General features: G+C 39.4%; 2 protein-coding genes across 40 annotated transcripts in view; one reads left to right on the forward strand and one right to left on the reverse strand.

The window, feature by feature from the left end:
* GEMIN6 (gem nuclear organelle associated protein 6) overlaps nucleotides 1-8,024 on the reverse strand; it is a 37,013-nt gene extending 28,989 nt beyond the window's left edge. For 4 of the 36 annotated variants that reach the window (XM_070572922.1, XM_070572917.1, XM_070572921.1 and 1 more), the window contains exons 1-2: nucleotides 7,927-8,024; nucleotides 7,642-7,815 (exon numbers count right to left, since the gene is read on the reverse strand). The gene's annotated coding sequence lies outside the window, so the exon portion shown is untranslated. Of the gene's footprint in view, nucleotides 1-6,737; nucleotides 6,887-7,112; nucleotides 7,366-7,641 lie in introns of those variants that run through there. The other 32 variants (XR_011526135.1, XR_545390.2, XM_070572929.1 and 29 more) reach the window with 24 other exon arrangements.
* An 88-nt stretch (nucleotides 8,025-8,112) lies between these two features.
* On the forward strand, nucleotides 8,113-14,258 carry SRSF7 (serine and arginine rich splicing factor 7). Of its 4 annotated transcripts, none has more exons than XM_008523527.2 (8): nucleotides 8,113-8,253; nucleotides 9,308-9,488; nucleotides 9,759-9,935; nucleotides 10,800-10,874; nucleotides 10,962-11,072; nucleotides 12,675-12,728; nucleotides 13,269-13,304; nucleotides 13,960-14,258. In XM_008523527.2, the coding sequence occupies exons 1-8, from the start codon at nucleotides 8,226-8,228 to the stop codon at nucleotides 14,012-14,014; spliced, it is 717 nt and encodes a 238-aa protein (XP_008521749.1). In that variant the 5' UTR covers nucleotides 8,113-8,225; the 3' UTR covers nucleotides 14,015-14,258. The 4 variants fall into 4 exon arrangements, with proteins under 4 accessions (XP_008521749.1, XP_008521750.1, XP_008521751.1 ...); XM_008523528.2 differs by having other exon boundaries at nucleotides 10,962-11,063; XM_008523529.2 differs by lacking the exon at nucleotides 13,269-13,304.
* Nucleotides 14,259-16,712: the final 2,454 nt, after the last annotated feature.

Here is a 16,712-nt window from a genome sequence, read left to right on the forward strand (position 1 = left end):
AAATGTTATATCTGAATTAGTGAAAAGTTAAGGAATATTTTGGAAGAATACGATTTTATAGATTCTAAAATTTTGTGTGTGTGTGTGTAGGCTATAAATATGCTTCATTAAAGAAAGAAAAAAACAAGAGGTGAACATGAAATACTACTTTTCCAGGATGCCTAAAGAAGAGAAGAGAGGGAGGCTCTCGTTGGAAAAATCATCTTTTGAAAGACCGCAGGAACAGTGGAGCTTTGGGATAAAATCAGGAGCCACAAGATCCTAGGAAACCTTCCCACAAGATTTAACCAGCTTGTCTTTCCATTGGTGGGGCTGAGGGGACCTACTATCAGACAGAAAATATAGGCAAATGTGCTTCAAGACAATTTAAGAGATGATAGATTGACCAGGACCTATACAAACCAACGACTAGTTACAAAGGAACCAGATGGAAGAAAACTAGAGAAATTATGCAATGATAAATATACTATCAGAAATAGCAGCTTTGGAATTTCACAGCACTGGGGGCAGGAAACAAAAAAGTGGGAAATGATTTGTGCTAGACTAGGACTCTGAGCAAAACTCAGGGTAAGAAAGAACAGAAAGATTAATAGAAAAGTAGTGAGAGTGTTATTAAATCTGAAATAATGGAACCCAAATCAATTTCGTTTTAAAATATATATATATATATATATATATTTTATGTGTTTGTATCCTACTGGGATTGAGGGCAAGGTCCATACATTTGTTATCTTTTTGTACTGGTTTTTAAGCATAGTAGCTTATAATTATTAAGCGCATAATACAAGCTTTTGAGGAAGAAAAGATGAAAGGAAGTACACATATCCTTACCACCATTCTAGATTAGGCAGTGTAAAGAGTGTTGAATAATTTCTACTCTCCTCCTAGGACTCCCAAGTAAATATAGATAGATGTTCAAAGTTTTCCTTTCATGGAAGATCGAAGGCTCCTATGGGAAACAAAACTTGGACCTCATTAGCACCTCATTCGAAGACATTTAACTGTAGCAACACTGCCTCTCTGAAATCTAAGGTGACCAAAAATCAGGTACCTTCCAATATTGTGCCAGAATAAGTGTAACCACCAAAATTCAGGAAAATAATTTTATTCTTTACACCTAGGAAGACCAACTTGGCAAACTGATCTCCATCACAGGAATGTTAACTTTGCAGTAATTCACTTATCTGTGTGAGAACACGCCAACCTGCTGCATTGGACGGGAGGAGGAAGCAGGAAGAGGGACTAGGGACTGTTTGTGCATAAAACACAAACATGGTATGTAATCAGATAGAAAAACTCAAAGATAAAGTGGGGCTTTTGATGTTGTTTCAAATACCAACAGTGTCCCACTGGAAAATGGTTGTATACCTGCAGGTTCACAGGCACATTTTTATAACATAAAACAGATGTCTCACTACAACTCTCAAAGAGTTGTTAAAAAGCCCAAACAATTGGTGCCAAAGAAACCTCTCTGGACTGGGAGATCAGAGGGTCAGATGTGGACAATAAACAGCTGTCTAACCTTGGGGAAATCATTCACAAATATTAATTGAGCAACAACCAAGTGAAGTGGCTGAAATAGTTTCTTAGTAGAATTCATTAATTCCACAAATATTATTGAGAACCTAGTATAGGCCAAGCACAATGCCAGGCAGTAGGAATGTATCAGTGAGTAAAATAAAGTCTCTGCCCTTGTGGATCTCACACTGTGAGAGACTCTCATGAAATAAATGAAGAGGTCAGAAGGTAAGAAGAACTATGCAGGAAAATAAAGTTGAGTGAAAGGGACAGAGAGTGTGGGAGAAGAGCACATTATAATGTTTAAGCATTCTTACAAAGTACTATATTTGTTTAAAAAAATCACAAAACCTTCAAACAGTACAGAAGACTAGACAGTTAAAACACGAAAGCTCCTCCCTATCTTAACCCAACCCCACTTCCCAGGGGCACCTGCAGTTAACAGTTTGGGAGTATATATATTAACGCTGGAGTCTTCCTATATTAACTGTCCTGTTTAAGTCCCCCGTTACTACTTCCACTTAAAATATTTTTATTTATTTATTTATATTTAAGATTACATTTAGCTTTTTTATTATAAGTAATACAGGTCCTAACAGAAAAAAATTTAAAAATAACCAAAACGCATGTAAGCTACACTCATAATACCACCCACCCAGCATCATTACAACCTCCATTTTCTCCTGAGAAACCTAGAACCTGAAATGGCAAGTATAGTAACATGTTCCATTTCCACAGCTACTAAACAGTGACTTCTCAGTTCAAACTTGGAACTCCTCTGTCTCCAAGCCTCCCATTTAAAAAAAAAAAATGATTATAGGAAATTGTAAAATACAGAAAAGCAAAAAAAGAAAACCAATTACTTTTATTGATACTATTTATCTTTACAAAGCGAATAATTTTGTGCATGCATATCATTTTGAAATCTGCTTTTCTTACTTCACTATATACCATTAACATTTTTCTGACATTAAAAATTGTTCTACGATTGTGGTTTTTAATGGCCATAATATATATAACCAATTTATGTGCCATTACATATTTAACCAATCCCTTTATGTTTGATTTTTCCAAGCTATTTCCATTTTTTTGACATTATAAATAAGATTCTACAAACATTTTTGTACGTAAATCTTTATGGGCATCTATGATTATCTCCTAGCATAAATTCCAGGAAGTAGAATTGCTGGGCCAAAGTTTACATACAATTTAATAATTTTAAAACATATTGCCAAATTGACCCTCAAACATATTGTATTATTTCACATTCATATTAGTGAGCCTAGGTGCCTATTTCACTGCACTCCTGACAGAAACAGCATGTTATTTTAATTTCCATTTTTAGTTAAGGATAGACATTTTTTCTTCATTTTTTGCTGGGGGGGTGTTTCTTAACTGTTTTCTGTTTTTCTTTCTTTCTTTCTTTTTTTTTTTGAGGAAGATTAGCCCTGAGCTAACTGCTGCCAATCCTCCTCTTTTTGCTGAGGAAGACTGGCCCTGAGCTAACAGCCACACCCATCTTCCTCTACTTTATATGTAGGATGCCTGCCAAGCCGTGCCAGTCCACATCCGGGATGAACCAGTGAACCCCAGGCTGCCAAAGTGGAACAGGTGCACTTAACCGCTGCACCACCAGGCCAGCCCCTTATTTCTGTTTTTTATTGGATAAACTCATGCTTTGTTCTTTACTAGAGATTCCAGACTTTTGGATTTTGGGAACCAGATAGATCTGAAAAAATTGGGGGATGGAGGGAACAAAACTTTCTCTATCGAGAAAACATATAAAATTAAAAACAATTACTCTTAGCATCCTTTTAAAAGATGGGCAGAGGAGCATTTTAACAGAAAAAAGTAAGAAAGATATATTCACAGATATATCACAGAAAGATGTATTTATTCAACAAAGGATGGTTCTTCCCAAGAAAGAGTGGTTGGCAATAGTTGCTATCTTTCTGGGATTGGAGGAATTTTTGTCGAGGTTCAGACTGACAGTCCCCGTGGCAGGATTTAGGAACGATTGTGCTCACCACGCTGCAAATCTAGGTCTCAGTCTCACTGGAAAAACGAGGTGGGGACACTAATGGGGAGATCTAAGAAAATTCTTCCTATCCCTGAATTTCAAGCCAGTTCTTTCATATGTAGTCTAAACTTAATTATCTATTTGAGAGTTGTAGTGTATGTATCCATTTATCATTGGCTTTTGGAATAGATTTTTGATTTGCTTTTTTTAAAAAAAGTGTATGTAATCTTACAGAAATTAGCTTTAAAGACTAAACATCAGGGCCGGCCACATGGCCGAGTGGTTAAGCTTGCACGCTCCGCTTCAGCAGCCCAGGGTTTCCCGGGTTGGATCCTGGGCGTGGACATGGCACCGCTCATCAAGCCATGCTGAGGTGGCATCCTATATGCCACAACTAGAAGGACCCTCAACTAAAATATGCAACTATGTACTGTGGGGATTTGGGAAGAAAAAGCAGAGAAAAAAAATAAAAAAGATTGGCAACAGTTAGCTCAGGTGCAAATCTTTAAAAAAAAAAAAAGACTAAATATTGTAATAAAAAGTGGCAACTTCCCCGCTGCTCGCGAACTCCTCATCCCACAGGCAAAATACCTTTGGATAGAACCCTTAAGAAGGTTTCAGCATCTGATTTCGGGATTCCTGAGGATTTACCTTTCATGAAGAAAATTTATTTTTCTGAGTTGTTGCATCTTACATGTGTCAGATTGTTTTTCTCTCTATAGATTGGATCAAAGAAGAAAAGTGACAATTTCCCTTACCGAAGTCAATGAATGAAGAGACAAAGATGTCTTAAAAATGGCCACTTAAGGGGCCGGCCCACTGGCACAGTGGTTAAGTTCAGTGCGTTCCACTTTGACAGCCCAGGATTTGCAGGCCCAGATCCCAGGCACGGACCTACACACTCATCAAGCCATGCTGTGGTGGCATCCCACATACAAAACAGAGGATGATGGGCACAGATGTTAGCTCAGGGCCAATCTTCCTCACCAAAAAAACCCCACAAAAAACAAGGCCATTTAAAACTAGTCACCATGTTCCAGTGTCTTGTCCCTAGCTTTGCAGAACAAAAACTTCAATTTTGTCAATGTACCCAGATCATATCAAATTTTTAGCAACTGACAAAAGTAGTACTACTACTACTACCACGAGGAAACATTTACCGAACACTCAGTATGTGCTAGACACTGTGCAATGTTACTTCATTTGCCTTATCTAATCCTAAGAACAACTCTCTGAGATAGGTACTATTATTAAACCTCATTTTGCAGATGAGGAAGCTGAAGTAGCAGGAGATTAAAAACTCAGTCAAGGGCCAGCAGCTATTAATTAAATCGTGGAGCCAAGTTTCAACCCCAACTCTGTCACACTCCATGAGCTTATGCTCTTAATCCCTATACTATAACACTTCTCCTAAGAAAAGGATTTATTAACTAAAATCATTTTTATTAATTTACAGTAGAAGATAGTCATTTTCAGGGAACTCAGTGTCTTGAATGATATTTCTCTAAGTACAGCCGAGAGCTGGTTATTAACACAGGTTCTCTCCTTCCAAGATAGTGCTGCATAAACTGCTAAACTCTAAGTGTAAGCTAGTTTAGCTCTCTCTGGTTAAGACACCAAGCTGATCAAGTCCCTTTCGTTAGTATTCTTTCCTCAGAGAAGGAACAACACAATTGATTAGTTTAGGGCTTGATGATTTTACAGTTTCACATCTTTGAATGCAATCAGATATTCCTCAGAAAGCCTCACTCTTCCCAGTTGTTTTACTCTCCTAAAACACCCATTTGGGTAATTTTTGTATCAGTGGGGCACTCTTGCTTTACATTTTTCCTCTTCCTAGTTTCATTCTTTGAAATTGGTCAAAGTACTGGCATTCTTTAACAGTTGCTCCCCCCCGCTCCCCGCCATACTTTAGTGCTGATTGTAGTCCAGGACCTGGCTAATGAGAAGTTAATTTCTTTATACAATGTGAAAGAATTACAAACATGCTGCTAAAACTTTTTCCTTCCCAGAATTTCTTAACAGCATTCTAAAAGGGAATAGAAGATTATGAAATGTTCAAAAAAGAAAAGAAAGTTGAACATAGCTGTTTGGATTGACCTATAGTATATAAATATACACCACATACATAAATACATATTAAAAGACTAGTGTTTGTAGCTACAGACTATTTCTTTACATTAAAAATCAATATGTGTACAAAAGGTCTAAACTTGTTTTTCTTGTTTTAAGGTTTCACATCTAAGCTAAAATGGTGACAATTACTTAAAAGTGAAACTAAAATGGAGAAGAAAATAAGATAAAAAGTGAACTACTTTTTTAATGCTTCCCTGAAAATACCGAATCTAGGAAATGCAGATAAATTTTGAAAGCTGCTGTAAAAGGTTTAAGAACTAACTCGCCCTTCCTAAACTAATATTATCATCAATATTTAACAACAGTAATATGTTAAAAATTTTCCAACACTTCCTATTAGGAAATTAGGAAATACTGAAATATTTGTTGAATTGAATTAAGTAGCTTTCACATTCAAATTGAATCTGGGAATGTGATCTTAATTTAACACACAATCACAGACAGAAATTTATGTGGGTGAAACTGATTTCAAAAGAATCAGCAGGAATAAAAGTGCTCTGTACAATAAAATCTCCCTGATTTGGATTGATGCTTAGTGAAAAGAATTGGTTATGTGTTCTTAGAGAAGAAGTACTCAGTATAATGGTGTACGGAAATAGTATACAGTACTATTATTTTTTTACGGCAACTAGTTAACACAGCCCGGCTTAGAATTGGTCCTCCTTTACTAGAGATAATATGTAATTAGCTTATCAAAACACCTGTCTCACAGAGGCAGGCAAGCCACTCAGGGTTTACCCATTTTCCTTGAATGTGCTTGAAAGCAGTTTGTTATAAGTTGGAAAATTGCTTCTTTTCATATTGTTTACACTATTATTTGCTTAGAAATTCTCTTTCGTACAACAGACTTTGTATTCAGAGCCAAAAGATATTTATTGAGGCCTAAGAGGAGCTATCCAGTATAAGTGCTATCTTTCAATAAGTTATCTACGCTTTGAACAACAGCAATTTTCATAAATTCTTAACAGAAGAAAGAAATTAGTGAGGCTTTACAAAGTTGATAGTCTATCTTTCAGGGAGTATCATAGTCTATCTTTCAGGGAGTATATAAAACGATCTTTACCGTTTAATCCTTTTGAGAAGAAGCCTGTTAAGTAGATAGCAACAAAAATCAATAAGACTAACGGAGAACAAATATACTGTATAGAACTTCTATTTTTTTGCTGGAGATTTTTCTTGAGATAGACTAATTCTTTCCATAATTTGATAAATCTGAAAGAAATATATATGTATAAATTCGTAGCATTACCCAGAGAGAATCCATACTTTATTCACCTGAATAAAGCTTATCCTACTAAGCCGCCTTTCTCCTGTACTCTATCCCACACCTATACATACCAAGTGAAGTTAGAGCGGATAAAAAAAAAAGAATTACAAATACCTAAGGATTTCCTCTTTTATGTGGAAGATTTCCAACTCGTGTATTCCAAGTACTTACAGTGTAATGTCTTTTTTTGTGGATGGTAAAAAAGAAGTTAAATCTGTATTCGTAGAGTTGGTGTCTGGCAAATACATTGTATAAAATCAAAACTGGATTTTAAGCGAGTCTAAATTAAAGATTTTCATTTATTTGACATATAGAGCGGCTGAGCAGCAAGGCTGCTACTCAAAGACGACTTGAGAAAGTACCAGTCTTCAGGATCTGAGTATTAGTGAATGAGACGTGTTACTATAACACAGAGCAGAAAGCACTAGAAGGGAAGCACAAATAAATTACTTTGTGCATCAAATGCAAATAATTTCAGAATTGCCACGAGCCAAAACGCTTAAATGATTTAGGGTTTTGTCACAATCAATACAACACGAAAAAAAAAATCTGCATTCCTTTGTCCCCCAGACTCCAAGAACTCGGACCGTGTTGGTGAAAATTGGCAGCTGATTCTGATGGGTCTGAAGGGTCGGTGCAGGGCGGGCGGTTCCTGGGGGCATTACCCCCTTGAGGCCTATGGGGTTCATGGAGTTCTCACCCTGGCCAAACTCCCGATTACCTCCGATGAGCCCCAAAGGTCACTGAGTAGCAGTCTAGGCCGGGTCCCCCAGCAGAAAGGCGGCGACGGCTGCAACATGAGCGGTTAAATTTTACAGCCTTTCATAAGGCCGGGCTAATGCACCTGTAGTAAGATTACCAGAGCTCACGGCGCCTAGATTGGGAAAAATCAAAGGGGGGAGGGAGAAGGAAAGGAAAATAAGGAGGGTACAGGAAAAGGGGGAGGGGAAGGGGCGGGACACCGCGGGAAAGGCCAAGGGTTTACAGGCGAGATCCCGGCGTTCCCATGGAAACGTATCCCTCCGCCCGTGACCGGCGTCTTGGTCTCTCCACTTCCCTCCGCGTCGGTTCTCGGCTGTTTCCGCCCATCTCCTTTGTGCCGCGCAGAACGTTGAGCTGACGCATGCGCAAAGAAACCCAGCCGCCGCATATATAAGCGTGAGCCCAGGCTTTTCCTTGTAGTGCCGCTGGGACCGTTGGCTAGTGAGTCGGTGCTGCGGCTTTTGCGTTACTTGATTCCTGGGCACTGTGAGCTAAAAGAGCGGAGCTCGTGGGCCGGTCATCATGTCGCGTTACGGGCGGTACGGAGGAGGTAAGGGGCTAGGGCCCAGTGAGGGACGTTGCTGTGGGCGTAGTGAGTGTTGCGAGGCCGTGGGGTTGGCGCGGCTGTTGGGAGACGGTTATTCCGCGTGCGTAATGGCGGCTTCGGCGCACGCCATACGAAGCCGGAGGCAGCGGGGGCGGGGTGTCGAAGGAAGACGGGCTGGCGGGGGTCGTTCTGTGCCGACTTACACGTTAATGCTTGGGCATTTTCGTCTCCCGCCCCAGCCCAAGCCAGGCCCACGATTACTGTTTTCGTGCTGCCCTTCTTCGAACCGGCCGCCTGCGCACCCCCCCCCCCCCCACGCCGCCCGCGGCTGCCATTTTGCGCACATTGACGACCATGGTGGCGCATTTCCTTGGCGCTTTCCCGCCACTTCAGCGGACAGATCTGGTCGCAGCCGTAAAATCAAGGGTGAATTTGCGACTGAACAAAACTGGCAGTTTCGAGCTGCGCCTTCTCGTCAAACGATCGGTCGGATTGCGGAGTGGGAACGGAGACCTAATCTTTTCGTCTGGCGGCTGGTTTCTTTTCTCTTTTAGCTCTTTCGAGCGCGGTTTCTGGCTCTGGGGCGGGGAGCTGCAGCCTTGGGCGAGCCTGCGCCTGGGGCGGCTGCCGCGGAGAACGAGAGCCGGCGCAGCCCTGCTGTCCCGGTTCGGCCCCTGCCGGGCCCGCCCGCTGCCGACGCCGCTGCCGCCGCCGGCCCGCGCGCTCCCCGCGCGCCCGGGGCTGCCGGGACTCGGGGGCGGGGCCGGGGCGGAGCCCGCCCCACGCCTCGGAATATCCTACCACGCAGCTGCGCTTGTGTTTTGGAGGTTTTTTCCCCCCCTTTTACTGGAATGTTAAGAACTTTGTCGTACGCTAGCTTTTCAGAGATTTATGGACTTCGTTGGTTTTAAGACTAAAATCATTAATTTAGTTCTTGATAGAGCGTTAAATGTGGTTTGCACAGTCTTAAGGATAGCCTCTTTTAAGGCAAAGAATTCGTTCAAACTTAGGGCAAATTTTGCATAACATGTATTCTTCTATTTGCATTTTTAAACAGAAACCAAGGTGTATGTTGGTAACCTGGGAACTGGTGCTGGCAAAGGCGAGTTAGAGAGGGCTTTCAGTTATTATGGTCCGTTAAGAACTGTGTGGATTGCCAGAAATCCTCCAGGATTTGCCTTTGTGGAATTTGAAGATCCTAGAGATGCAGAAGATGCAGTGCGAGGCCTGGATGGGAAGTAAGTAAAATGTCGGTTATGAAACTTAGAGTCATTAGACTATTCATGTGGGCTGGGTAGTAAGCTAGATGCTGAGCTTGGATTCTATAGTCTGAAGGCGACTAAATAGCTAGTCATAATTTAATTAAGAATGAAGGGAGGGCAAAGGTGGAGTTGGAAGGTCTTGTAAGGAGAGCTGAAGCTTGTGAGGGGGAAGAGTGGTTGGAAAGTTCTAAATGGAAGCCACGTGCTTTTTTTTAGCATTAGAATTTTGTTGCATATCTTTTATAGGGTGATTTGTGGATCCAGAGTGAGGGTTGAACTATCAACAGGCATGCCTCGGAGATCTCGTTTTGATAGACCACCTGCCCGACGTCCCTTTGATCCCAATGATAGATGCTATGAGTGTGGCGAAAAGGGACATTATGCTTATGATTGTCATCGCTACAGCCGGCGAAGAAGAAGCAGGTATTTACTTTAATAAGGGAATGGTCGGTATATTGGTTAATCGAGTAATTCTTTTATTAGCAAGGCAGAAACTAATATATTTCTATAATCTTGAATGTTAATTGTACAGGTGTATTTTACAATTTTTGTTTAATTAAATAAATGTTAATATATTAATAATCAACCTGGTCAAAACCTTTCAGGTTTCTTCGTTTGAGTCAGTCGCCTTGATTCAGAATGTCACGAGCCTTATGATATCATGCTGAGGCGCCTTGCAAATCCGACAATTAAGATCCTCCTAGACCTTGAGGTGATCAGCATAAGAGGCCAGATCCCCTCGAGTCATCTACACCTAGCTTCACCTTATTCTTTAAAGGGCAGAAAATTTGAGACGGTCATCGCCGTAACAGTAAATTTGGCTTACATTTGGGGCCCCCTCCGGTTTAGAAAGAGGAACACCAGATTGACCACATTCCCAACTAGAAAAATCTTCTTGCGTCAATCAAGCCTCACCTGGCTCATTTGGCTGTCAGTTTGATCGTCGTTAGATTGAAGAAAACATCTAGATGCAGCGATCGGCTATAGATACTTCTAGATCGTCTAGATCTACTAGACCATGGGCCAAAGAGGGTCGACCTGCAAACTTGCAAGGTTTATTTTAAATACACATTACAGTGTTTTATATTATGTAATTCTAAGATGTAATTCAGCTTTTAACAAATCTTTTTTTAGGTAGTAAAAAAAAAAAAACTAATAGGCCCAGAGTTTATTTCCAAATGAGACACTAAATTTAAATAGTTATGAGATTTGATTTCAGCAGAGGCACACAAACTCTAAAACCGAGTTATCATCTGACATCTTGTTTTTTTCTAACTTGAAAAATAGGTCACGGTCTAGATCACATTCGAGATCCAGAGGTAGGCGATACTCTCGCTCACGGAGCAGGAGCAGGGGAAGGAGGTGAGAGATGTTGCTTATTTCAAGTTTTAACAAGCAATGAAAGACTTTAATTGGAGATGGACTTAAACATCTTGATTTAATTTTTAGGTCAAGATCAGCATCTCCTCGACGATCAAGATCTGTGTCTCTTCGTAGATCAAGATCAGCCTCACTCAGACGATCTAGGTCTGGTTCTATAAAAGGATCGAGGTATTTCCAGTATGTAACACTTTTCTTTCCCTTATTTATCTATTTGGATTGTCATGTCTTAATGACAGCAGTAGAGTGTCTTAAGGACATAATTGAAGCGGAATACTTTGGAAAATATTTGAGATTTAAAAGTTGAATTTATACACGACCTGTAAATGGATATTACCCTAGTTGTATAGATGAAGAGAAGCCCGCTGAAGATTTTAAGGGTTGTTGCAGGGGCCATGGTAGAGGGAGGGTCTAAAGTATAAATCTCAAATCATTCCAGTGAACACTGGGTAGAAAGGTTGGTGAAAACATTTTGGAGTCAGGTTATGTTTATTGTATAGGTAAATGATAACCAGCTCTAAAAGAGAGTTGCTGATCCCTGATAAGAAGGCCCATTAGAAACCAGGAAGAGGGGCCGGCCTGGTGGCGCAGCAGTTAAAGTGCGCACGTTTCACTTCAGAGGCCCGGGGTTCAACAGTTCCAATTCTGGGTGTGGACATGGCACCGCTTGGCACGCCGTGCTGTGGCAGGCATCCCGGGTATAAAGTAGAGGAAGATGGGCATGGATGTTAACTCAGGGCCAGTCTTCCTCAGCAAAAAGAGGAGGATTGGCAGCAGTTAGCTCAGGGCTAATCTTTCTTAAAAAAAATAATAAAATCCAATCAAAGAAACCAGGAAGAGATTTGCAGTTAGAAGCAAGTTGAAACGTAGTTTCTCTTTTTTGGAATGATTGGGGTGAATTTGAGACCATGGAAAGTTGTTCACCATGGTAGTAGTGTACATATGGGTGAATATGGCCTGTTGAACTAAACGCTTAGTTTAGACAGCAAAATTTAAGAAGTTGGAAACCAAACTGCGAACTTCACCTTTTTTTTTTTTAACTTCCTTTGTAGAAGGCCTTAGAAGTAGAAATTGATAAAATTCTAGAAAACAAGGAGTTCACAATACTCTAGGGAGTTAGTGCTGTTCATTAATATCACAAAGTCCTTAAATGCAGGAATTCTAAAACTTGTGGTTCATTTGAGAAAGATCTGGACCCTCTCTTTAGAAAATTGCATTTATTTTGATCCCAGGACGCCGACATGCGTATGTCAGAGCCTGATTTGGTTTATGTGACAAATTGATGGTCATGAACCATGATAGCTTGTCGATGATCCAAGAATAAAGCCTTACCCACTCATGACTTCCTTTTCATTGAGCTTATCACCTAAAGAATTGAAGTCTGAGTTCAGGAGTCTATGTGAGGTTGATTTTATTCCTTTAAGATAAAATTAAATCATACAGTCTTCTCAAATGAAAACCATCTGTTTTATTTCTCTTGGGTACCACACACTGGTTAAGAATATTGTGCTTCCGTACAGGAACTTTGACAATTAACCCAGCTCACTGAGTATGATAGAAACAAATAATTGAGATAGTGGTTCCTTGTTTATTTGATATCAGAGCTTGTTGAAAGTGTGATCTTTTGTCCAGTCTCAGACTTTTATAAGGCAAGAGTTGCATCTTGCTCAGTTTTAGCCCGTCTATTCCTAACCTACTTAATAAGGTGCTCAGTAGGTGTTTAAGAAAATTACTCCTACAGACTAATTGGTAAATTGTCTTTTTGGTTTTCTTTTTATTAAGATCCCGGTCGAGGTCAAGATCAAGATCCAGGTCTCTTTCACGACCAAGAAGCAGGTAGGGTAAAAGTCTGATTAGTGCTCTTATAGTTATATGGCACCAATATCCAAAGAGTTCAAAGTGTTTTGAATTGTTGAAATTTCAAGCGGTAACTCTGAGCCTAGGTGTTAAGTGGGAACACAGTACCTTATTAATAAACCAAACTTTAGTACTTCATTTATATTTGGCCTGTTCTGGCTGACTTCCTGGACAAAGGAATGTCAAGTTATAGTGGGAAAGAAGTTTGTGACTTTGGGGTTATATTAAGAGGCCCTTGTTAGAACTGATAGGTGCATGGAGAAGCATTCTGAGATAATTGTGCTTAAAGCAGAGTGTAAAAGATTAATTGTAATAAAATAAAGCACTTCACTCATTTTATGAATGGTTGTTGGAAGATTGGCTTTTGTTAGGAAAAACTGATAGACTATTTTTCAGTTTAACTGCAGCCTGACCTTTTAAGCTCAGGGACTATTTGGGGATTCATTTCATGGTATTGTGGCTATAAGAAAGGGATTGGTTAGTATTTTTTTCTTAATAGAATTTCTCATGTTTTGACAGCCGATCAAAGTCCAGATCTCCATCTCCAAAAAGAAGGTAAGCTAAATAATTTGTTGCCAAAGCTTAACTGTCAAGTGTGGCCTCTGCAGAATTTGTTTGCTTACTGCCTACTTTGCAGGCTTTGAGCTCTTTGGAGAATTGGTGCTATATATATATGAAAATACTAGATACTAAGTTTCTTAGATGATTGCTTTTTCTGCTTCAACGTCAGATTATATTTTGTTGGAAAATTTAGTCAAAATGTTGGGATGATCATTAAGATGTGTTGAGTCCTGTGAACCCTTAATTGTATAATTTCATGTTAAGAATGCATGTTTTTTTTTTTTCTGCATGGGAATGATAGGTAGGTAAAAAGGCAAGTGGCCACATGAAGAAAAAAATTTTTTAGGTTGAAGTCTTGGCAGCTAAACCGTTATCTGCCTGGTTGTCACTTAATAATCAAAAACCCCTCAAATTCAAATAGTTGTTCTCTTTAATTTAACCTTGTAATTTTAGCAAGGAGGCTGTTAAGCCTAGTCTTAAGCAGGGACAAAGGATTTGTATATAAATCTCTTACATAATTTTTACATGTCTGCTATAGGAATTTAGTACCTTTGGCCACCTTTGCATTTATTGAACCTGACATGCACATAAGAAGAAGAAGTTTTCAGCAGGCACTAATTTGTTCCAAACTGAATGTTTTTCTTTTTAGTCGTTCCCCATCAGGAAGTCCACGAAGAAGTGCGAGTCCTGAAAGAGTGGACTGAAGTTCTCAAGTTCACCTTTTAGGGAAAAGTTATTTTGTTTACATTATTATAAGGGATTTGTGATGTCTGTAAAGTGTAACCTAGGAAGGGTCTTTCAACCATCTAATCAAAATGGATCTGGATTATTACTCTGTAAATTCACAGCAGTAAAATAATATAAATTTTTGTTGAATGTATTAACATCCTATGGTCTGAAAATGTGGGTTTTTATTTGGCACATTTAAATAAAATGTTTCTAACTAGATTTTGATTTGTGTTCAATATTAACACACTCAATTTGGTGTAAGCTTCAGGAGTCAACCATGATATTAAACCATATTCATACAGACTTAACATTTAAAGTTTAATGGTGTTATTTAAGTTTTGAACATCATTAACTGTAGTATACATACCCTAGGAAAATTCATTTTTACCCTTACAGCTTTGAGTAAGATAAGAACTCGAGTTCCACTTAATAGCATGAATATATAATGACAAGTCCCTAAATTAATCTGAGTTGGTATTCGATATTAGGTTAATGATCTCAAATCTGTCAATCTAGAGGGACCACTGATTTGCCTATAAATGACCACAATAGGAACTAAGCAAAGAGTGTACTAATGTGGTGTAAGTAGTAGTTGGACTTGATGCTGGAGAGAACAATTATTTTCTGAAGGCTATTTAGGTACAGTAACTAATTGAGGTTTTTAGGCTATTTAGATGAGATGGTGTCAAATTAGAACTCCCATTTTAGGAAGTTCTCAATGTTCTTTTGTTTCTTTAATTTTAAGCCAAAGTTTTTGCATGTTTGAGGAATTGTCTGGATTTGGGACAAAACATTCATGTAAACCAGCTTTGCAAAATTTTCCAGCCCAGATACTCTCCTGTCCCTTCAAATGGATTGCCTTATTCTGAGCAGAGATCTGTTAATTACCAAGCTAGGTTTTTTAGTTCCTGACCACCAATATACTTTATCTTATTTTGCCAGGCTGGTGCAAAGTAATTAAAAATGTGTCAATCAGAAATGTTACTGAGACTAAAGCAGTTTTGTAAATCTCACTTATATTTAGCAACACCTCATGTAGTTTTTTGTAGCATCTGGTAGACTTTAGAATGTTAGAGCCAGTGGATTCTTTATTCAGACTTTTAAATGTCTTAAGTATAGTAGGCCAGTAACAGTTAATTTTGAGAGTTTTCTGGTCGAGCTTTTACCAGGTATATTCTCTAGCCTTGGTGCAAAAAAAAAATCCGTGCTGGTGGCACAGGTATCTGCCCTTGTCCATTTTCTTGTGCTTTCCCACAAAGTTAGTGGATAGCATTGCAATTTGGGAATACTGGTCTGCCTCAAATTTATTTGGTGGTCTGAATGATCACTAGTATGTTGGAAGTTTGGATGCTTTGTTTTTGGAATTTTGATGACTGGCTGAATTACACAGTTGGTATAAAGCTATGTGTATAATTGGCAGGCTTATTTGTTGCACTTGGCCAGCTTTAATTGTTCTGTATTATATAAAGATAAGTTTACTCAACAATAAATCTGTAGAGAACAAACAAACCTGATAGTCAATTTTTGGAAGTGGGAATTCTGAGCCAAGAGTAGGAATCATTAATCCTGTAGCTTTGGGATGGGTTACTTAGCAGTGTCTTAGTGTGGTATGAAAGGATAAAAAGGATGAGGAGGGCTAGGGGCAAAAATGGTTTTAAGAAACAAGTGCGGAAAGTGCTACTTTGAGAGGAGAGGGAATTCTGGGTAGATAAGCCAACACCTTTCATACTCTTGTCTGCAATTTAGTACCCCTGTGTTTAGTATACCTTTTAAAATGATACACTTTGGTGCTGTGCACTTTTTTCCTGTATTTAGTGATTGGGACTGCTGAATTGATTATGTGACTGACTTGAAAAGGCACTGACTGGCAGCTAATTTGAGTGTTTGGGGCATAGAATCTTAATCTTGGTCCTCTCAGCTAAGTCCAGAGAGGTAAGTACTGCATACCCTAGACTTCACAGTGGTAGTTCTCCCTTGGGGTTTGAACTAGGCTAAGTATGAAGTGCAGGTGTGGTCCTACCATCTTGCTGTGTCCTCTCTCCTGAGGACAATAAAATCTGAGGGGGATCTTGAGATGGCTGTCAATTTGAGACTTCTTTGGTTAGATGAAGAGTGGTATAGGATTGTGATTCTCATCCTTGTGTAGCCTATTTTGCAGTCTAAAGGAGCACGGTGATTTCCAAGATATGTTAAGCTAATTGGAATTGGAAGCTCTAAAACTGACAAGTTAGCAAAGAGTTATCAAAGTGAAGGGTAATAGCAAAGAATGCATTGGATCTGGCTCTTAGTGAGCAGCTTACTTGGAGACCTTTGGAAGGGAGGGCTGTGTAAATTGGAAGATGTACATACCAAGTGTATAGCTGGAAAGACATGATGAAGCAAAGAACTTCAAAGTAACAAGAAAACTAGGGGCCTTGCTGGTCTTGGAATTTTTGGAGGGTGATGAGAACTGGTGATAAGCCAAAGGAAGGGGCAAAGAGCCTAGGTTTATGATTATATAGTGTTAAGGCTGTTATATCCAGAACTATCCTAAATGAAGGGGAAAAAATACCAGTAGTCAATTTCAAAGCCTGGTATTTTTTCACACCTTACAGGTTTACTATTACTATTCTAGTAAAAATAACAAAGGACATTGTCACTTAATCCCCACAGCAAAATAGTACTGTTAACCCC

This window comes from Equus przewalskii, chromosome 14, assembly GCF_037783145.1.
Source record: "Equus przewalskii isolate Varuska chromosome 14, EquPr2, whole genome shotgun sequence".
Lineage (NCBI taxonomy): Eukaryota > Metazoa > Chordata > Mammalia > Perissodactyla > Equidae > Equus > Equus przewalskii.

Excerpts from the sequence above, each read along its gene's own strand:
- SRSF7 (XM_008523527.2), top strand. The coding sequence starts at position 8,226 with ATGTCGCGTTACGGGCGGTACGGAGGAG. Across the intron at positions 8,254-9,307 it reads TTACGGGCGGTACGGAGGAG|AAACCAAGGTGTATGTTGGT; the intron begins GTAAGGGGCTAG and ends ATTTTTAAACAG. Across the intron at positions 9,489-9,758 it reads GTGCGAGGCCTGGATGGGAA|GGTGATTTGTGGATCCAGAG; the intron begins GTAAGTAAAATG and ends TATCTTTTATAG.